Source organism: Hibiscus syriacus, unplaced genomic scaffold (assembly GCF_006381635.1).
Source record: "Hibiscus syriacus cultivar Baekdansim isolate YM2019G1 unplaced genomic scaffold, ASM638163v2 tig00110676_pilon, whole genome shotgun sequence".
Classification (NCBI taxonomy): Eukaryota; Viridiplantae; Streptophyta; class Magnoliopsida; order Malvales; family Malvaceae; genus Hibiscus; species Hibiscus syriacus.
Window position 1 is genome coordinate 2,132,486 of NW_024062820.1, and position 21,950 is coordinate 2,154,435.

Here is a 21,950-nt window from a genome sequence, read left to right on the forward strand (position 1 = left end):
TTTTGTACTTCATTTCTGGATTGCCCTTTTGTTGTTATCTTACGAAACGACGATGGCGAACTTAGCAGATCAGCTAAGTCGGGGAATCTCCCGCCAGTTTTCGACCGGGTCGTTAAAACAGAGTTTCAACCGGCAGTTCACGCGGCAGGCATCACTCGACCCTCGGAAGAAAAACCAAAGGTTCAGCTTCGGACGGCAGTCGTCGCTCGACCCAATCAGGCGGAGTCCCGTCCATGATGAGATGGCGGTGCCGGAGAACCTTGACACGACCATGCAGCTGTTGTTCATGGCGTGTAGAGGGGACGTCAAGGGAGTAGAGGATTTGTTGAATGAAGGCGTTGACGTTAATAGTATTGATTTGGATGGCCGTACTGCTTTGCACATCGCTTCTTGTGAAGGCCATGTTGAGGTTGTTAAGCTTCTTCTTGTTAGGAAGGCCAATATTGATGCCCGTGATCGTTGGGGTAGCACGGTACTCTTCTTCTTCTTCTTCTGTTGTTCCTTCCTTTAGTTGTTCAAAATCGAATGATGGGGAATAAGACTCATTTGCAGTTTCAATGGTAATATAATTCATCTCTGTTGGTTGGTTTTGTTAATAAAATTTATGGGTTTCGAACTAGAAAGTTCAATGATTCTGTGCAAGTTTGAAAACGATCTGCTGCTTGGATTTGGAAAACTAAGATGAATACTCTATGGAGAAAAAAGAGGCAGATAAATGCGCTTAAGTTTGAGTTTTAATGCCAGCCCCTAAATTCTAATTCTAATTTTAACTTCCTTGATGATACTGCATATGACAGATTACGTATGAAATGCAGTTTGATTTATGATGACGTGAACGCATATTGAGCATTCTAGTAAATTTATTTTTTGTATGGGCAGGCAGCTGCGGATGCTAAGTATTATGGAAATATGGAGGTCTACAATATTTTGAAGGCCCGTGGGGCTAAAGTTCCTGTATGACATGAAGCTTTCTTCTTCAATTTAAATTTCATTTCTGTCTATTATTGCAATTTATGCATGTATGATGATTGATATTTACACATATTCTATGATATTAGAAAATCAGGAATACGCCAATGACAGTTTCTAATCCTAAAGAAGTTCCTGAGTACGAACTTAATCCCTTGGAGCTTCAAGTTCGGAAGTCCGATGGTATAACAAAGGTATGGTTCTTTAAATTTATTTTTACTGCATTGATTCTTTTAGACATTCATGTATGGTCCAATGTGAAAGGGGATCAGGTTGATCTGTTGATAGTATCTTATGTTTCATGTATTCCGCTGGGAAAGGATTAGGCTAGGCTTCTTTTGCTAGATTTGGATCTGTTTTCTATTCAGATTCGATTTCAAGAGGCATTATGCTTCTTGCTAGATAAGTGAGCATTTTTTTCTTAAGGTCAATAGTGGTTTATTTGGCATTATATGGATGTCACATGTATTCTTATGGTCTCTGCATTTTCATAATTTGTTAAAACAATCTGTTATCTTATATTCTTGGTGGCAATCCATTTTAGATTGCCAAGACGGACTCAAGATTGAGGTTTTTCTTTAATTTCACGGCACAGCTTGGAACTTTTCAATCAGATATAAAATAGTTTGCTTTCTTCATAATTTTACATGAAGAAATGTATTTTACTCTTCACTACCTCCCGCAAATTTTCACCAAACTGTTGCTCCTTTGAGCAGCCTTTGTTGTAGACGTGACTGACTTTTAGGTAGCCACAATTTTTGTCTCTGGGCTTGATGCACACTGCACAGATTTGCAGCTTGATGAATTTGTATTTATCGTTTCAAAGTTTAGATGCTCTTTGTTCTTTTTATATTCTTATACACACACAATCGTACATGTATGTGTGTGTATAAGAATTAAAAAAACACAGAATATATTGATAGATTGTTAACATTCATAAATCACTTGTCAGGGATCATATCAAGTTGCAAAATGGAATGGCACGAAGGTTGCTGTAAAGATACTAGACACGGATAGCTATTCAGATCCTGAGATCATGTATGCACTTACTTTGTTTTCTTTTTGATGTGTTTGACTTATGTGAATCAACATACATATGTTATTTACTTATTGACATCAGTCATTTATACTTTCTGTTACTGTGCACATTCCTTTTCTATGTACACTTTCTTGGTATTCAGTGCCCCTCATTCATCATGCTATATGCTGGTTCTTATTTATCTATGCCTCAATAAATTTGTTTGTTTCTTGTCATGTTTATGTCTAGAATTACTCATATCTTCTTTTGCCGCTTTTATGCTTGTTTTTATGGGCCATGCAAATAAGTTTGTATATGAATGCTTCAAAAGGTTGACTGGAGAAATTGTACTTTTTCCAACATGTATATAGCTCAAGAACTGGGGTAAGAAACAAGTATGTTTGCTGATTTTCTTTCAGCAAATAAGTTATGCGGTCTAAATTCCAACAAGAAGAAACTACAGGATATTTATTGGGAGCAGCAATAACCTAATATAGCTCTAGTCCTGATAGAATTAATACTGAACAAAGCTGCTGTAAACAGCTTTCTAACAGCCTTGTACTAGAGTGATTTTATGTAAAATTTTGATGTACTTTTTACCAATTGTGCACTTCCATTTATTCGTATCACTTTCTTCTTTTAGTTTAATTAGGGAATATGCCTTTGAGTTCCTTCAATCATTTTTTATCTGGTATAATGGCACCAGCTGTACTAAATGCATTCAGTACAAATTTTGAGGTTACATGGTTAAGTAGATGATTTTGTTGTCTCAACTTCTATGGAGATTAGGACATACTTTTTTTTTGTTACTTTACATTTATTGTTTTCTGAGTGCTGTATGATTTTTCTAATTATCGTTAAAGGATGTTAAGATTTTATTTTACCAATTTTCTTGCGGAGCCTAATACAACCATATATTTTATATGGGTGTGTATGCACTCTTTAACAGAAATGATTTCAAGCATGAGCTAACTTTGCTAGAAAAAGTTCGACATCCTAATGTGGTTCAATTTGTTGGAGCTGTTACACAAAATTTTCCCATGATGATTGTTTCTGAGTATCCTTCAAAAGTAAGCATCTCTCTCCCTCTCCCCTCCGGCCCAACTCTTGTTCTTCTTGCTGCTTGCCTCTTGACTATATTGCTTGTATTTATGTTCTGTTAATTTGTCTATTTTATCTGTATTTGTGCATGCTTCTGTGTGAAATAGTAATTGAAGAGAGACACAGCCAATTACATAGAAAAAAAGAAAAAAGAAAAGTGAGATGACTAAACAATTAAGATTTCCCTAAAGGCCTAAAAGTTTTCTCCCGTATAGTTTAGGTGGTGCCGGAATTTAAAATGAATAAACAGAACAACTGACACTAGGTAGTGGAAAAGATTAGAATGTGTGTACATTTTGTTAACAAGATCACTGTATATTGCCTGTGTGGTGAATTGAAGAATTGAGTAACGACTATCCATTGCCTAGAGTGGCTCCCTAATTAATGAAATTAGCCTCAACCATCTTCAGTTACTTATTGATTCAACTTTGTTTTCTTTGTACTGCATTTCTACACTAGAGCTTTTGATATGTTTTATGCATCCTTGCAATGGTGTGTACTTTAAGCTTTTCCAGTATGGTTCCTTTATTTGGTTATAGAAATGTGTTCTACGCCTAGATACTGTTCCATCAGCTTAGTTTTCTTTGTGCAGAGAAAGTATTGTGTTTTAGTTTTACTTACCAAATTAACATTACTACGGTGATTGTCCTTATTTTAGGGTGATTTGGGAAGCTACTTTCATAAGAAAGGGCGTCTATCACCATCCAAAGTGTTAAGATTTGCTCTTGACGTTGCCAGGCATGTGCTTTCTTTGGATTATACTTCAAGAACTGTTTTTGTTATTGTCACTTTGATCAACATTAGTCCTATTTTTCTCCTAAGCTAAACTCGGATGTTAATGTTTGGAATATGCTTGTTCTTCTATACTTTAACATCCTTTATACAATAGTGCATGGAACTGCTTCAAGTATTTTATTTCTCCTGGTTATTCACTTTATTGACTGTTATTTTCTTGATATCAGGGGAATGAATTACCTTCATGAGTGTAAACCAGAGCCAATTATTCACTGCAATTTAAGGACAAAGTAAGGCAACCACTGCAGAAGTTGACATAATGCTTGCGGAAATGGCAAGTGATCATTCTTTATAGTACTCATTGTGATATACTGTTCTTTAATATTGGAAATTTGGTAAGGTTCCAGAAACATTTTGATGGATAGTGGAGGTCATTTGAAGGTATCTGGATTCGGTTTGTTGAGATTGACAAGAATAGCACCTGACAAGGCAAAATTAGCACATCCAAACAAACATTTTGATCCGAAAAGTATGTTTGTGGAAAAAAAAAGAAAACGTTTTCTTTGGATGTGTACAAGTATTATACATTTGTTCTTTCTGCTAATGGTAAAACTGTGACTGATAATTTGTTTTCTCTGATTACAGATATATATGCGGCACCTGAGCTTTATAAAAATTTGGTATTGGATCGAAGTGTTGATTCATATTCCTTCGGTGTCATTCTATACGAGGTACATGGTTTCTCTGAAGTTTGTTATCAACTGACATAAATGAAAGTTCCATTCTGACTAAAGGAAGTAAACTGCCTCCAATAGTTTAATTCCTTGTTTCTTGCTGACATCTTGCAGATAATGAATGTGATTTTCTTTTTTTTTTTTAACAAAGAATTATGCTCAACTGCTGCCCAGATTGTGATAATTTCTCCTGTAATTTTTTCTGCATGTGTGGTAGTTTGAGTGAGATTTATGAGAGTAGTCAAGGTGGGGAATTTTTGGTAGGGGGTCGAGGGGAGTAATTGTTCAGACAATTAAAGATGCTTTTTTGTTGAATAATCGGTATTAACCACTTTTTCTGTTTTATTCTTGTATGAATTTAGATGATCGAAGGAGTAGTGCCTTTTCATCCCAAACCTGCTGAAGAGATTTTGAGATTGATGTGTTTGGACAATAGAAGACCATCATTCAAGTCAAAGTCAAAAAGTTATCCTCCAGACTTAAAAGAGTGAGTTTCGGGTTTGAAATGAAAATGTGTTTTTTTTTACCTCAGGTTAGGTTATTGAATTAATGATTGTGTTATGTTTGTATGGGTTGTATTATGTTTCTTACTCATTTAATTGAAAAGAAAAACTCATTTGTGTGTATGTCCTTTTCAGAAGAAATAAGCAGAGTGCATCCTAAGCCTTATCTTGTACAGAAATATGCACATGAAATATACTCGAAGCTTTACTACATTATAATGTATGAACAGGTTAATTGAAGAATGTTGGGCTAAAGAACCTGTTGTTAGACCGACGTTTTCAGAGATCATTGTACGATTAGACAAAATAGTTGCCAACTGCTCAAAACATGGGCGGTGGAAAGATGCTTTCAAGCTTCCATGGTATGCTTCTGTTACCGATCTTCACTCTGAGACAGTTTTTATATGTTACATATGAATGAAATGTTGTTAAAATTCTTCGTCATATCATGAGCATACCCAATGTTTACTGCTAAGGCTTCTATTTCAAGGCTGTTCCTGTGCTATGTTTCTGATTAAGATGCTGTCTGAATTCTGATTGTTAATATCGATTCGTCGCTAGTACAATGAAATGGATTATTTACTATAGAAGCAAATTCCAGTGTCAGTTTTGTTAATCATACAACAATAGTTAATGGAGGGAGGTAGAAATCAGTTTGATTTCGGTATTGTCGATTGGAACTTCTATTACTAACTTCATTATGTGTGAGTTGAAGCCATGTATATATATGTAGACGGCATTTCCATGCATGCGCCCATAGTAGGATCTTCTACATGAGAAGCTCAAGTTGCAATAGACAAGTTCACTCAAACATGCACACACATTATATATTCATTACGTATTCGAAATGAGAAGTTCAATTTTGATACACAAGGACACACATGCACCCCCCCCCAAGTTAACGATCAAGGGTTGAATGGAGAAAACTTGTTGGCGCCTTGTCTTACCGAAGTAGGCCAGCATAGGATACAAAAATATCTTGTACTGGGAAAATGGAAGCTCACATTTAGTTTTTAAAGCATTAGATCCATAGATAAAGATTCCTTGGTAAATGCTGTTATTCCATAATTCTGAAGTTTCCTTCATAATCTAACCAGATATGATCGGCATTGGATTCTTTACAGGAAATAAGGGGAGGGGAAACAGAAAATCGGATGAAGATTTCGAGGGAATATGATCTCGGATTTTTTAAACTTCATCATATTAAATATTTTAAAGTATAAAATCCTGTTGAAATTATTAGAAGCAGAAAGGAAGTGATTTTCATTCTGTCTGTCCAGGAGCTGGAACAGTTCCTGCGAAAAATTACAAATTGAGGGAATTGATGTACTTATTATGGCCTTTGGTGGCCTTGACAATAAATTTTTAGTTTTAGTTTTGAGAATTTAATGTTTGAGTTGCTTTTATAATGCTTTCAAATCTGGCCTTTTTTTCAATTTTTTTTGGACTCCAATTAAATTAATGAAAATAATTATCACTTGTTTAGGTGATATTATCGTGATGAAAAAAAGGTAAAATTCAAATTATACTTTCAATTTTTCTTCCAAATTAAATAAACAAATTAAATTTATAAAATTATTAAATATTATAAGTAAAAGAATTTATTTTTTTTCTGTAAATACTTATCTAATCCATAATTATTTATTGAGATCTCGACTTCGAACATTGTATATGTCAAGTGTGAGAATGTTTAATGTTAAATGTATGAAAGTTATCTTCGAACAGACACTGCTTTTTATTTATCCCATATTAATAAAAAAATAATGCAATAACTAACTAATATTTTTCGATTAGATTTTTGCAAATAATGCTTATTTGTCTTAAAAAAAAAGGAAGACTTATTGCCGATGAGTGTTGGCACAAGTGGTTGGAATTCAAGAATTTGAGTTTGTAAAGCCAATTTCGAATTTTACCATCGTCACTCTTAGTGGGTAATCTGTAAATTCCTATGTAAATCTTAATTGAATTTTATATATGCCATGGTCCTGGACTGATGGAGCCATCCGTTACCTAAACTTTTATGTAAAAAAAGAAAAGAAAAAGAAGAAGACTTATTTAGTTTGTAATATACACAATGCATGGGCCTACGATATATACATTATGGATAAGAAAACATTTCAACTAAAAAGTAGGCATTATAGTTTTCAAGTAATTAAGAATAAAGATTATATATTCAATAAGTTTATAATTTTTATACCATTATTTAATTAATTTGAAAATAAATATTATTTGTACGAATGAAGTGATTTTAATGGTTAAAAAATAATTTTTATCAGGTCTCAAGTTCAAGCAGATCTACGGGGGTTGTGAGTTTTATTATCAAATATTTAAGAGTTTTCTGATTAGATGATATATTGTAATCACTCAGATTATTATGTTAATCAAACACAATATCTACAAGGTTAATTAAATATTTATTGTAGAATGATTGAATCTTTTCGACAGATACTGAGATTAATAAAAAATTATAATTAAATTTAAATAATAATTATGTACTCGTATTTTTTTTAAATTTTGTTCTTAATTTTCACAGTGATCAGTTTAAAAATATTTCTTTATTCTCTCGGTCCAACTTACCAATGCCAAAATCAACAATACATGTCAAAAGCAGCAGCCACATCAGTCAAGATAAAATAGTCAAAGGAATCGACGGTTCACACTGCCCTTAATTACACCGGCGTTGCAGAGTAATTTTTCACTCTAGCCCCTCTTAAACCCTCCAATTTTCTCCCAAATATAATTCCCCTGCCTTAATTTATTTTCCATTTTTTTCTTGCATTTGAGCTCTTAATTTCCTTCTTGTGATTGTTCCGAAATATTATAATCTTATCTCTCGCATGAACACTGTAAGTAAAACGTCTTTTTATCAGCAATTCATTTGTTTCTTCTTGTTGTTGAATTTTGCTGCTTCCAGGTTTATTATTGCAACCTTTAGTGTTTTTAGTCGAATCCGTGATGAGCTATGAATATCGGATATATGTTATTGTCTTCTATATTTCCCGTTGTAATTTTTCAATTTCCAGTTTCAAACGAAGTGAGAATTTATTTCGGTGTTGTTTGGATTGTTTTCCTTGATGCGAATAGAGAACTGAAGTGATATAAGAAAATAATCGATGAAATGATTATCGACTGATTTATTTCTATATTTTTATTATTATTTTGTGATAATAAACTTATGGTAGTATTCTGCGCTGTTCATGAATAAATATTTGTTATTTTTTTAATCCAGTTTCAATTTTTTGAATAAATATTTATGAGCTGGTTGTAATTCTTTTTTTTGTTATTTTTCTAGTTACTATTCCTTTATTTGTTAATTATCAGCCTTGATCTGAATAAGAAGTCTAATTTTACTTGAGCAATCCTAATATTGACTCCTTGACTGATGCGATCCAATTCAAGGATTAATTATAATTTTCTTTCGGATATTGACATTATTCTTAATTTTTTTTGTTTTATGATTTTGTTGGCTTTTGTAGTATATTGTGATGAAATAATACCAAAACTTTGTTTATTGTTCATCCTCTTGTAGGTATGCTGTTCTTTATTTGAAACGTTATCTCCACCAGGTTAACTGACTGGTTGTTCGAGGAAGGTGAATGTCCTGTCCACAAGAAAAACAATTGACAATGGCTTCTAGAGCAATTTTAAGGAGGAGAAGATTTGTTTCTGATTACCTGCATTCGTCGTTATGCCCAATCCAGACCTTCCAGTTTCTTGGCCATCCAACTCAGAAGTTGGAATTATGTGGTTATATATCTAATGTGGACCATTCATCTGAAGATTTTAATCATCCAAAGAAACTGGATGTAAATTCAGTTGTGCAACAGGGTTTACTGGGTTTTTCAAGATCAGGATACTTTAGATATAAATCTCAGGGAATCTCAGTTTTGAGTCCTGGAAGTAGAAGATTCCAATTCAATTCTCCACTGAGTGTCAGATTGAAGGCGTATTCTGTTCGGTGTGCCTCAACAGCTATTGCTAGACAACCTGAACCTGGTAGTGATGATGAGGGAAATGAAGAATTAGTTGCAAAAAGGAGAAAGGAAGCATCTGCAGAAGAATGTGATCAAGCTGTTGAAGGTTTGAGTACTGCTAAATCGAAAGCCAAAGCTAAACACTCGCAAGATTCTCAGAAGGTTGTCAAATCCATTTTGCAAAGAGTATGGGCCACAGTTCTTCGGATTGGTCCTGCTTTAAGAGCTGTAGCTTCAATGAGCAGGTAAAACTTTATCCTTTAATTTTTTTTCAATAATATAAATAACTGAATTAACTTGATTCATATTGATGTTTGGTTTACTGCATATTTGTTATTCTATTGCTTTTTACAGGGAAGATTGGGCAAAGAAACTTGTTCATTGGAAACATGAAATTCGCTCTACTTTGCAACACTACTGGTTGGTTTTTAAGCTACTTTGGGCTGATGTGAGGATCAGCTCACGATTGCTGCTAAAGCTGGCTGGTGGTAGAAGTTTATCTAGAAGGGAGAGACAACAACTGACTCGAATTACTGCCGATATCTTTAGGCTAGTTCCATTTGCAGTTTTTATCATAGTTCCATTCATGGAATTTCTTCTGCCTGTTTTCTTGAAACTGTTCCCTAACATGCTGCCATCTACTTTTCAAGACAAGATGAAAGAATAGGTAGAGAGGCATTTTTCAATTTTTGCTTGCTTTTATGGTTAATTTGATTTATAACGCTTTGCTGTTCAAGCTTTATTCTTTAAGTACTTTTTCCTCTTTTTAGAAATTAGAACCTCTCATGTTAAAGCCAGAACCATTGATCTTTTGGTTTATCTTTATTCATGATTCATAATGTTGGTGGGAATGAGTGCATCGTTGTCTTTGTCACACTTGAAATGATATTTCATTATTTGTTTAGTTTTCTTCCAAACCAAGAGTTTGTTATTCACCATAATTTTATTGTGGTTGCTTATGTGAAAATTTGCATTGCATGAAGTTTTCTGATTATTATTATTGTTGTTGTTGTTTATTCGGAGAAGAAGTGTTGTCAGATCTTAATACTTGATTGAGAGCATGTATGTGAACAAATTTTTTAACAAATTTTATGTTCACCTTGATTTAAGCTTCTTAAATGGATATGAATGAGTTTTTAACAGATGGAATGTTGAAGTACCTTGCCCCAGAGAAATAAAGAGGGAAGTAAAAAATATAGGGAAATGGATCAATAACATAAACATGACGAGGCTATAATATCAAGTATAATTGATAATCTTTATTGGGCTATTTCTGATAATTTGAAGTCAAGAGATATACATCAATAGGGATAGGCCTTGCTATATGAATCAGGATTATCTTAAGGTATTCTTACATCTTTTTGCATTTAATCACAGGGTAATCTGCAGAATATATGTTTTCCAGACAGGAATATTATCTAGACAATTGAATGGTCTGTCTTGTCAAAAAAAATTGAATGGTCTGCGCTATTTCTGTTGTGTCCTACATGAGGGAATGTTGTGGCTTTGGAGAAGTATTACCAAATGAGTGCTTTACGTCTGGTTTATTGTCGGTACCATTTCTTTTTCTGTGTGTGGCATGCCCCTGCACCCTCCCCTTTTTTTGGTCAATGCATTTTTCTCAGTTGCTGAACATATGTAGGAAGCACTGAAAAGGAGGCTCCGTGCAAGAATAGAATATGCCAAGTTTCTTCAAGATACAGTCAAAGAAATGGCAAAGGAGGTTCAAATTCAAGGAGTGGAGAAATTAAACAGACTGCTGAAGATCTTGATGAATTTTTGAATAGGGTAAGATCCTATTTCACCGATGGGTATTCTTGCCTCTTTTCCTTTCTGCTATTCACCATTAGCAATTAAAATATTGATATTTTGCAGGTCAGAAGGGGTGCTGGTGTATCTAATGATGAGATTCTTGGTTTTGCCAAGCTGTTTAACGATGAACTCACTCTAGATAATATCAGCAGGTCAGTTGTAAATATTTTGTATTTGACACCAGTTGACTATTTAATTTAAATGTTGTGTCACTTTGTCATGTTTGTTGTATTTTTTTCTCTACCAGGCCTCGATTGGTAAATATGTGCAAATACATGGGATTCAGCCCTTTTGGAACGGATGCGTATTTGCGTTATATGCTTCGGAGGAGACTCCAAAGGTAAAATGTGTTTATCCAATCTAAATTAACTTTTGTGTGTACCTTGTTTTGGAATAACATATCAATGGAGTTTGATGCATGCAAGAAGAGTGAATGGATTATATCAGATCTGCTTATTGAACTTGTTTCTTGTTGTGGTTGCCTAAGTGGTTTATTTTTTCCTGACTTTTTTCTCTCTTGACCTTTATGAACTCATGAGAAGTTCTTTGCTTTTTTAGAGATATCTACTCATTATTTATTGGTGGTTCTCTTTTACCTCTTATAAAGTTTAAACATATTTAAGTTTATCCCTTAAACCACAACTTGTGGTAGTACATTTTAAAACCAAGAGGCTTCATGTTAAGTGTTCATTTATTTATATAGTTTTCTGATTTAGATTTTGGGGAGGGGGTGGTCTTCATTTTGAGAGCCCAGTTATACTGATTTGGAATATATAATATATCACATGTATAAAATTTGGAATTTTAAATGATAGGCATTCCCCCTTCAATTCTTTCATTTATATAAGAAATATGCTGAAACTAGATAGCAAGTGCAGTTTTCTTGGAATATAGAAGGCAATGGAATTTCTTAAACTAAGCAAGTTACTTCGTTAACTTTAACTTTTAGGAGTAACTAAGCTCTCTTTTCTAAATCATTGCAAATGTTTTTATTGTTACTATTTTCTTATTATAGTTTTTATATATATTTTAGGATTAAGAATGATGACAAGCTGATTCAAGCAGAGGGGGTGGATTCCTTATCAGAATATGAACTTCGTGAAGATTGTAGGGAGCGAGGGATGGTTGGAGCACTCTCAGCGGAAGAAATGCGTCAACAGGTGTTCTTTTTTATTCTTTTGTGTGCTTATTTACTGTTCCCTTTGTCAATTAAGTGCCCCAGACTTTGCAATATCCATCGCACTGCTTGGCAATGATAAGTTGTTTATGAGATATGCCGTGGTCTCATATATTGGTAGATTTCTGGATTTGCACGGTTCCATGTTTCCTTCAGCTACATTATTTTGTATTTTAATTACATTATGAACTACATTTGTTGTGACTCCTTAATATGATTAGTATCTGCATGCAGTTCGGGATTGGCTGGATTTGTCTCTCAATCATGCAGTCCCATCTTCCCTTTTGATCCTTTCAAGGTGATTCTAAGTTGTGTTTTATGTCGTCTTTCTTCAATGTTTTGCTAGCACTGAACAGTTCATACTCTGCTATTTTTTTAAAATCCAAATCTTAATTTCTGATGTGATATCCCCTTTAGGGCATTAACTGTATCAGGAAAGCTGAAGCCTAAAGATGCTGTTCGGGCTACGCTTTCTTCTCTACCTGATGAAGTTGTGGATACTGTTGGTGTTACGGCTTTACCATCTGAAGATCCTGTTTCAGAAAGGAGAAGGAAGCTGGAGTACCTTGAGATGCAGGAAGAACTGATCAAGGTTTGAAAAGGAAGATGTTTTATATTATTTTCATATGAATAGCCTCCTCTACTGTAGGTTGTTTACTGTTTTAGGCCTCCTATGTGGCTCAGTTGACCCTTCTTGTTGTGAAGGAGTTTGTTATAATCATAAGGCCTGCAAATAGAGGCCTTTAGTCTTGACGTTTTCTGCTTAGCTTTAAAAAAAAGGCCCAAAAGCAGCTTTCCAGGTGTGCGGTTCTTTGAATTTCATTGGTTGTTTTAAATTGGTACCTTTGTAGGAGGAAGAAGAGAAAGAAGAGGAAGAGCTGGCAAAGATGAAGGAATCTAAAGCTAGACAAGTTGATGTGGCATTGAAAGAGATGAATATCCCAACGGCTAGAGAAGCACAAGAACAGGTTATAGCAAGAGCAATGGAAAAAAGAGACCAGCTCTGTGAAATCAGTCGCGCATTGGCTGTTTTAGCTTCAGCTTCTGTAAGGATTAGATTTTAAAAATTTCTTCTGTGACAGTTGTTATTTTTGATTCCATTCTTTTGTTATCTTCCTAGAATTGCCACTTGGAATGTATCTTTGACTTCACTTTGACCCTCATATGCAGTCTGTGAGCGGAGAGCGTGAAGAGTTTCTTGGTCTTGTCAATAAGGAGGAATGCTCTAAACTTGACATTCGTTTATTTGGTTAGCCCAAAGAACTGCATGTGCATCATGTCAACATATTTTTTAGAGAAAATCGCCTCAGTGACCAAAAAAAAGTTATAATATACGATTTTAACCAACTTTTTTTGGATTTGCCAAAATGACCAACAAAATCGCAACGCGAAATAAAAATCGCAACGCGATCCCCAGAATCGCAAATCAGTTTCCAAAATCGTAACGCGATTATTGAAAATCGCAATGCGATAGTATAAATTCGCATTGCGATTTTCAAAAATCGCAACGCGAATATGAAAATCGCAACGCGAACACATAAATCGCAACGCGTATCCGTAAATCGCAACGTGTATCCGTAAATCGCAACGCGTATGGGTAAATCGCAATGCGTATCCGTATATCGCAACGCGTATCCGTAAATCGCAACGATAATCCGTAAATCGCAACGAGAATCTGTAAATCGCAACGATAATCCGTAAATCGCAACGAGAATCTGTAAATCACAACACTGAAATTTTGGGTATATAACACTGAAATCATAAACTAAATCCCTAAATCACAACTCATTCCATCTCCATCTATCACTCTCTCCGGCGACATCCGTTCTTATATCCAACGACATCCTTCCCAATCCGGCAACAGGTTTTAGTTTCGCAGCTCGTCTGTTTAGTAAATTAATTTACAACCATGAAATCATCTAATGTTGATCATGTTTGGATAGATTTGTGTTTTGGAGGGTCATGGGATAATGTTCATGGTGTTTTACAATATATGCCTTTACCCATGAATCTTCAACTAAAATTGTCTTTACAAAAGTTAACTTATGAAACTCTAATGCTACGTGTTTCAAATAAATTGAATTTAGAGCCCCTAAGTGGATTTAGGCTATCTTATCAGAGAAATGGTAAAGTTTATTTGTTAACCGACAATGAAGATGTTGAACGATTCATTGCTTACATTAGTGTTTCACAAGATGATGTTACATTGTATGTTGTTGAACCTAGAAGTAGTATTGTTGGGTCAGTAGCGGGTAGTAATCAACTAAGTTTTTCTCAAAACCCACAACCTTTCTCTAATCCAAATCCCAATCAACTTTCAGCACCAAATTCCGGTTTTCGTATTGACCAGTTAGACGATGATGAGCCAACAGAAAAAATTGTGAGTACTAGTCAGTATTCGAAATTTGGTCTTGGTCAATATCCAGACTTTGATATTGGTCAATACACGGATTTTGATGATGTTTCAGAAGAAGAAACAGACCCTGCGTGTAATGATTTTGATATTGGTCAATACCCGAATTTTGATGATGAAACAGCCGTTGTCGAAGAATGTATTGTTGATGATAATGAGGAGGAAGTTACGACTGTGAATGAACATGTTGAACATCCATTCTGTAATTCATATAATCCTGAAGAAGAAAAAGAAGAAGAAAAAGTCCCCGAAGAAAAGAAAATGCCACAGGCGTATAACTGGAATATGCCAGAATTACTTCAGATACCGGAAGAAGAGTTGGTAAAGAAAGCAGTTGATTGTTACACAAAAGTTATTCGTATCAAGAAAGATGATTGTTTTGATACAAAGGAAGACTTGAAGATAGCTTTGTATACGAAATGTGTGGAAGATGGCTATCAACTAAAAGTTAACAAATCAAGCAAAGATCGTTTCGAAACAAGGTGTATGATTGACAAAAACTGTACGTGGGGTGTACGGAGACTTAATAGCACGTGCACGCTGTCTGATGCGTGAACTCCGTCGTGCAAGCATAACCCGACGTAAAGCATCCACTCTATCGGGCCGCTAAATAATTAAATACAAAAATCAGTAAATAAACAGACATGATATTTAAACAGTGAAAACAAAGACAAATATGTTTCAAACTTGCATTGTATTCACCCAAGTCATTATTCTATCATAGTTCACAAAATGCATCAGATAACAAAGAAAAATATGTTTCAAACTAATACCCTGAAGTTAGTATTTGTCTTTGTTTTGTCTATTGGTTGAAGTAATGCAATCCATTCAAGTTTCAATTTGCAGAAGAAGAAATAGTTTACTTTCGCAACACGAAACTTAAAATCGCAACGCGAAACCAAAATCGCAACGCGAAATGAAAATCGCAACGACAGAATCGCAATGCGAAATGAAAATCGCAACGAAAGAATCGCAACGCGAAATGAAAATCGCAATGCGATTTTGGTTTCGCGTTGCGATCTTGTCGTTGCGATTTTGGTTTCGCGTTGCGATTCTGTCGTTGCGATTTTCATTTCGCGTTGCGATTTTGGTTTCGCGTTGCGATTTTAAGTTTCGTGTTGCGAAAGTAAACTATTTCTTCTTCTGCAAATTGAAACTTGAATGGATTGCATTACTTCAACCAAAAGACAAAACAAAGACAAATATTATTTCACAGTGTTAAAGAATACACAGTTTAGCAGAATTGGCAGCAACCGAACAAATTTACTTTCAACCAAAAGACAAAACAAAGACAAATACTATTTCACAGTGTTAAAGAATACACAGTTTAGCAGAATTGGCAGCAACCGAACAAATTTACTTTCAACCAAAAGACAAAACAAAGACAAATACTATTTCACAGTGTTAAAGAATACACAGTTTAGCAGAATTGGCAGCAACCGAACAAATTTACTTTCAACCAAAAGACAAAACAAAGACAAATACTATTTCACAGTGTTAAAGAATACACAGTTTAGCAGAATTGGCAGCAATCGAACAAATTTACTTTCAACCAAAAGACAAAACAAAGACAAATACTATTTCACAGTGTTAAAGAATACACAGTTTAGCAGAATTGGCAGCAACCGAATAAATTTACTAAGCAATCTAAGTGAAATGGCTAATCTAAGTGAAATTACGAGTAAATTTATCATTAAGTTAAATATGGAAAATCTTAAACTTACCTCGTTGCGTAGAGTATGAACCTCATTCTGCAACGATACTATCATCTCACGTAGAGCGGCAACCTCACCACGTAAAGTTGACACCTCCACACGCCATGCACCATCGTTATCGCGTAGAGTACCGATCTCCTCACGCAAGGCATTGACCTCATCACGTAACTCCCTTGACTCATCCCGTGGAGGTGGAGGTGGAGAACAGGGAGATAGGAGTCGTGGCATCTTTGCCGGTCGCCTATCATGAGGTGATGGTGGAGAAGAGGCTCGATGATGTGACGGGATAGGTGATGGCTCTCGTTCTAGAAGTGTATAGTCGGGTCGATCGGGTGATGGCTCTAGGTGAGGTGATGGCTCTCGAATTGGAGGAAGTGGATGCTGCTCATCATCCGTGCCATCAAAAAAACTCTGACTAGCTTGCCACCAATCAGTGGCAAGCTCTTCCTCCGTGGATGTCAGTCTTTGTAATGGAATGTTGGCCTCCTAAAATATAAAAACTCAAACAAAGTTAAACGTCTACTATTAATAACTTGTTTATATTATATGAAAGTATTTGTGTTAACTTACATTATTTATTGTCGCATATGGTATTAAGTCTTCCCAATCCAACAGAGTTTTCCTCTTCCAGGAAATAGCCCTGGGAATATCATTTGACGTTTTTATTGCATATGTACGCATGCTGGGGAAAGCCTCGAATATCCAAATCTACAAACAATATAATAACAAAATTAGTAATTGTTAAATAATTAATTATAATTTTAGAAAAATTATATAGAAATTCTTACCTTAAAGGCCCAAACAAAGCCTGACAAAGTGTATTTGGACCCATCGCCCCGCAAACTTTTGCGGTCATCAAAGGCAGACGACAACTTAGTCCAGGTAGCTTTCCATATATACGAACCCCACGGAAACAGATTCCATGCATTCAGGTCCTCTACCAATATTATTAGCTCCCGATGAATAGGTTGTCTGGCCTCTCTGCCTAAAAAGCCGGCATACACAAGTAGTAGAAGGCATACTCGGACAACATCGACGTCATCCATCCGAGTGAAACCAGCTTTCTTATTAAACAATTTCTTCAGGTCGTCGACATGTAGGTTCGGCTTCTCCATTGACTCATCCGGAAAAACCCGGGATAACCATGATGGGCGGGCGATATGACGAGTGTACCGGCCTACATCATCGTGTCCGAATCGTAGACCAGTGATTAAGCAGAACTCCTTCCGCCCAAAACAAGTATACGCTGGTGGAAAATGAAACCATATCTCTTCCTCACCACGTTGTATACTGTCGGGTAGATTTGATGTCATGGTCTGAAGCCATAAATGGGTCAAATTAGCATCTCCACCCGGATGTTGTACTCTCATCCATGGCCCGAAGCAGGTTTCCTCAAACAATTGTCTTTGAGCAGGTGAAAGCTTCGAAGCAATTGTAGTGGCCAGGCTGACTTTATTTCTCAAGGTCAATTGAGCCGAAAAAAATTTCTACAAAAACAATAAACATACCAAGTTAGATATACCAAAAACTACACTGTGAAGATATACCAAAAACAATAAACATAAAAAGTAGTAGTTTATTCTTGAAACTAAAATTTGCAACACTGTTTTGTCTTTTGGTTGAAATGAAAATCGCAACGAGAGAATCGCAACGCGAAATGACAATCGCAACGCGAAATGAAAATCGCAACGATAGAATCGCAACGCGAAATGAAAATCGCAATGCGATTTTGGTTTCGCGTTGCGATTCTCTCGTTGCGATTTTCATTTCGCGTTGCGATTCTCTCGTTGCGATTTTCATTTCTCTCGTTGCGACAGTCATTCTCTCGTTGCGATTTTCATTTATCTCGTTGCGACTCTTCTGCAAATTGAAACTTGAATGGATTGCATTACTTTAACCAAAAGACAGAACAAAGACAAAGACAAATACTAACTTGAAAATCGCAACGAGAGAATAGCAACGCGAAATGAAAATCGCAACGACAGAATCGTAACGCGAAATGAAATCTAAGTGAAATGGTTAATCTATTATTGAAATGACCAGTAAACTTATCATCAGTTTCAATATGAAAAACCTACAATAATGCAAACATTTCAAAATAAAAATAATTAAAAAAACTAACCCTCGGAGGTTGATTTTCCATTTCTGAATATTGTGAGGGATTTCTGACCGTGAATGGTTGTGAGGGATTTCGCCGGAGATGGGGACGGAAATCTTCGGAGATGGGGGACGGATTTCTTCGCCGTAGAGAGTGAGAGATGGAGATGGGACTGAGTTGTGATTTTAGGTTTTAGGTTATGAGTTGCGATTACGGGATTTTGTCTTAATATTCGTTTTTGTAATTTGAAAATAAAATACGCGTAGCGATTATAATGGCGCTTTAAATATCACGTTGCGATTTACGGATACGCGTTGCGATATACGGATACGCATTGCGATTTACCCATACGCGTTGCGATTTACGGATACACGTTGCGATTTACGGATACGCGTTGCGATTTATGTGTTCGCGTTGCGATTTTCATATTCGCGTTGCGATTTTGGAAAATCGCAATGCGAATTTGTACTATCGCATTGCGATTTTCAAGAATCGCGTTGCGATTTTGGAAACTGATTTGCGATTCTGGGGATCGCGTTGCGATTTTTATTTCGCGTTGCGATTTTGTTGGTCATTTTGGCAAATCCAAAAAAAGTTGGTTAAAATCGTATATTATAAGGCATTTTTGGTCACTGAGGCGATTTTTTCTCTATTTTTTAACTAGTTATGAAGTCAATGAAGATAGTTTACTAGAATTTTCTTTTTAGGGTTAGTTTAATAGATAGAACATAGTATTTGTGCAATGTCATTTTCTTTTGGTCTAGATGTTTTAAGTAGGTGTGAGCAAAAAATCATTTCGGCTCGAAAAAATCGATTTTTTTTTTCAAATTTCAAGTTATTCATGTTAACTCGATTTTTTAGTTGGGATTTTCAAAGTTCGAATAATCGAAAAACTGAAAATTAAAACAATGTCATTTTGGTCTTTTGATAAGTAATTTGTTTATTTTATGATTTGGTCCCTAGTTTCTTTGTTTCTTCAATTCTTCCTCCATTTTAAGTTCGTTTTCGACCAAATTTGAGTCATATGCTCCTCAACCACTGTAGAATACTTATGTAGCTTCAATTACTCTTTTTCACAATAAATTTCCTCTTTTTGCAATTAGTCCCTTAACTTTGCTTGATTTCCTTGTTTCTTCAATTCCTCTTTCGTTTTAAGTCCATTCTTAACCGAATTTGAACCACATGCTCCTCTACCACTATAGAATACCTATGTAACTCTAATTCCTCTTTTTTCAATTTACATTTTATTCAATTTGGTCCTCCGATTGCAACACTTTGCAAATTCTTTCTTCCCACCAGTTCCTTGAATCTTTCATACTGTCATCAACAATTTGTTCTCTGAATCCATTCTTTAAAAGAATAACATTGTAAAAATTTTATATAATTTTAGATGATATTTGATTTATTAAATAACATTAAAAATCTTACTTGCACATGTGGAAATTTTTCATATGAAGGAAGTATATACGTATATCGTATATGGTTAGAAATATATATACATATATTTTTAAATTGGAACCAATTAGTCTTATGACATTATAAAAAAATACATTTAAATTTGAACAAATATATTTGATTCGACTCAAATTTCATAAATTTGACTCTACTCGAAAATTTTAAATGATGTTCGAATGATAGAATGGTATTTGGAAACTCGACCAAGTCAAATTTTTTCCACTACATTTAACACTCACCCCTAGTTTTATGTACTGACTTTTCAGTTGTAACTTACTAGGTTATCAGAAAATGCATTTGGTATTTACTTGCAACTTTTTTAACTTGGAAAACTCGTTAAAGAATGATAAATTTTCTAATTTTGTTCGTATCCCTTATTTTCTGCTGATGTTAGATTTTGCCAATGTTGCCAGATAGAACTTTATAATAGCATGGTAGACAAAGAAGATGGTGAAAAAGATGCCATTAAGGCATATAGGGCTGCAAGAGAAAAAAGTGACCATTCTAGTGAAGTGTCTGATAGTGATAAGGTTTCTTCAGCGCTTATTGAAAAAGTAAGACATATTTGAGCCCAAGTTTTTTTGGCAATTTTTCTCTTCTTATCATATGTGATTGAAACGATAGTCTTTACCATTCTTACTACTCATTAGGTTGGTGCTATGCTCCAAAATCTTGAGAAGGAAATAGATGATGTAGATGCAAAAATTGGTGATGGGTGGCGAGTACTTGACAGGTGAAATTTTGTTTTTGGATTCTTTTCTTTTCTCATTTTTGGCTATGTCCTCAATCATCACACTTGGCTTACCACCACATTAGTTGCTGCAAGGTCTATGTAGTCGAATTTGTGAGAAATGTTCTATTCCTACAGGGATCATGACGGGAAAGTCACTCCCGAGGAGGTGGCTGCTGTTGCTCAATACTTGAAGAATACATTAGCAAAGGAGGGTGTGCAAGAACTCATCAGCAATCTTTCGAAAGATAGAGGTCAGCTTCACAAATCCTCTTCCTTTTTGCTTTAGCTTTGTCCTAATAAATAAATAGACAGGAATATACTTTTCGTTTAGGTAAATGTATATCAGAGTTACTATAAATTTGGCTTGTTATAGTGCATTTTGCTTTCCCTTCTATGATCGGTAACTCCGACATGTAATCCATTTCCGGAAGAGCCTCTTAGTCTGCTTTCATGGTTGTAAAGCAGTTGAAAGATCCATTTTATCCGTAGAGCATTATGATTAAGCAGAAAATGACTACTTACAAGTGTATCATCTTAACAATGGACAAGGTGAATCCGTATCTCGGGATGATTGAGAAAAATATGAATTTAGCTCAATCTGATTGGATTTATTAGTCGTAAATCCGCCTTTTTGCTGTTTTTATGTAGCATGGAAAAGGGTAATTCTTTTAGTAGAAACGCCTTTAAGTTACCTAAGAATTTAGATTGTATCACTTTAATGTTTGTTAGGGTGAATCATCTGATATATCTGTTCACATGAATGGCAATAATTATATCATTGTTTGAATGAAATAGATGGAAAAGTTCTCGTGGAAGACATAGTCAAATTGGGCAGTCCGATGGAAGACGACAATAGATCCGAGGAGGAGGGAAGAAGAATTTAGAGACTATAATCCGTTTTCGAGCGAGCTTCATTAATTATGATCGAAGGTGTAGTCGGTGGAATGCATATATATCTTGGCTTGGGGTTGCAGGCGTGGAGGTATTGAACTGGATGGAATGGGTCAGTTTTTCCATACCTTTTATTTTATGAAGAAAACTGGGACGAAAGGTGGTGTAAAAATTATAGGCTAATACTGGTAGTTTTTAGTTAACAAATGCATTATATTCTAGAAAAATGGTTATACTTGAATATCTTTTAAGCAGTAATTAATTTGGATTTTGAGTGGATCCACATCAGAAAAAATATTATTCAATACATAGATGGTTAGATTTTTAAATGGGTTAATACTTGTTTTCACTTACTTTCATTTTAATATTTAAATTATTATTTTTATTTTGATACCTAAATTATTAGTTTTGTCCTATCTTGTTCTAAATATTGATGTCATTTAATTAGAATGTGACATATGGCACGGTTTTATCTACTTCTTTTCAATCTTGTATAGGTTCTAGTGTGGGGGGAAAAAGTATATTTTAAAATTTGTAAACTGAATTGTTTATTAATTTTACTTATAAAAAATAGAATTATTTATGAATTTTAAATATTACCGGTGTATCATACTGAAAGATG

The 21,950-nt window shown here is 34.9% G+C and overlaps 3 protein-coding genes across 3 annotated transcripts; all 3 read left to right on the plus strand.

Annotated features, from left to right (window-relative positions):
- On the plus strand, positions 1 to 6,337 carry LOC120137833 (integrin-linked protein kinase 1-like). Its single transcript, XM_039153485.1, has 12 exons — positions 1 to 472; positions 880 to 954; positions 1,059 to 1,163; positions 1,922 to 2,007; positions 2,937 to 3,057; positions 3,747 to 3,826; positions 4,051 to 4,113; positions 4,231 to 4,352; positions 4,469 to 4,554; positions 4,920 to 5,044; positions 5,291 to 5,422; positions 6,185 to 6,337. The coding sequence occupies exons 1-12, from the start codon at positions 53 to 55 to the stop codon at positions 6,189 to 6,191; spliced, it is 1,422 nt and encodes a 473-aa protein (XP_039009416.1). The 5' UTR covers positions 1 to 52; the 3' UTR covers positions 6,192 to 6,337.
- Positions 6,338 to 7,819: 1,482 nt separating this feature from the next.
- Positions 7,820 to 10,643, plus strand: LOC120137955 (mitochondrial proton/calcium exchanger protein-like). The gene is made up of 3 exons (XM_039153591.1): positions 7,820 to 7,906; positions 8,590 to 9,279; positions 9,389 to 10,643. The coding sequence occupies exons 2-3, from the start codon at positions 8,657 to 8,659 to the stop codon at positions 9,699 to 9,701; spliced, it is 936 nt and encodes a 311-aa protein (XP_039009522.1). The 5' UTR covers positions 7,820 to 7,906; positions 8,590 to 8,656; the 3' UTR covers positions 9,702 to 10,643.
- Positions 10,522 to 21,475, plus strand: LOC120137813 (mitochondrial proton/calcium exchanger protein-like). Its single transcript, XM_039153470.1, has 13 exons — positions 10,522 to 10,576; positions 10,677 to 10,822; positions 10,910 to 10,998; positions 11,094 to 11,186; positions 11,880 to 12,006; positions 12,245 to 12,321; positions 12,441 to 12,615; positions 12,875 to 13,069; positions 13,194 to 13,272; positions 20,118 to 20,258; positions 20,355 to 20,437; positions 20,573 to 20,688; positions 21,233 to 21,475. The coding sequence occupies exons 1-10, from the start codon at positions 10,522 to 10,524 to the stop codon at positions 20,129 to 20,131; spliced, it is 1,050 nt and encodes a 349-aa protein (XP_039009401.1). The 3' UTR covers positions 20,132 to 20,258; positions 20,355 to 20,437; positions 20,573 to 20,688; positions 21,233 to 21,475.
- Positions 21,476 to 21,950: the final 475 nt, after the last annotated feature.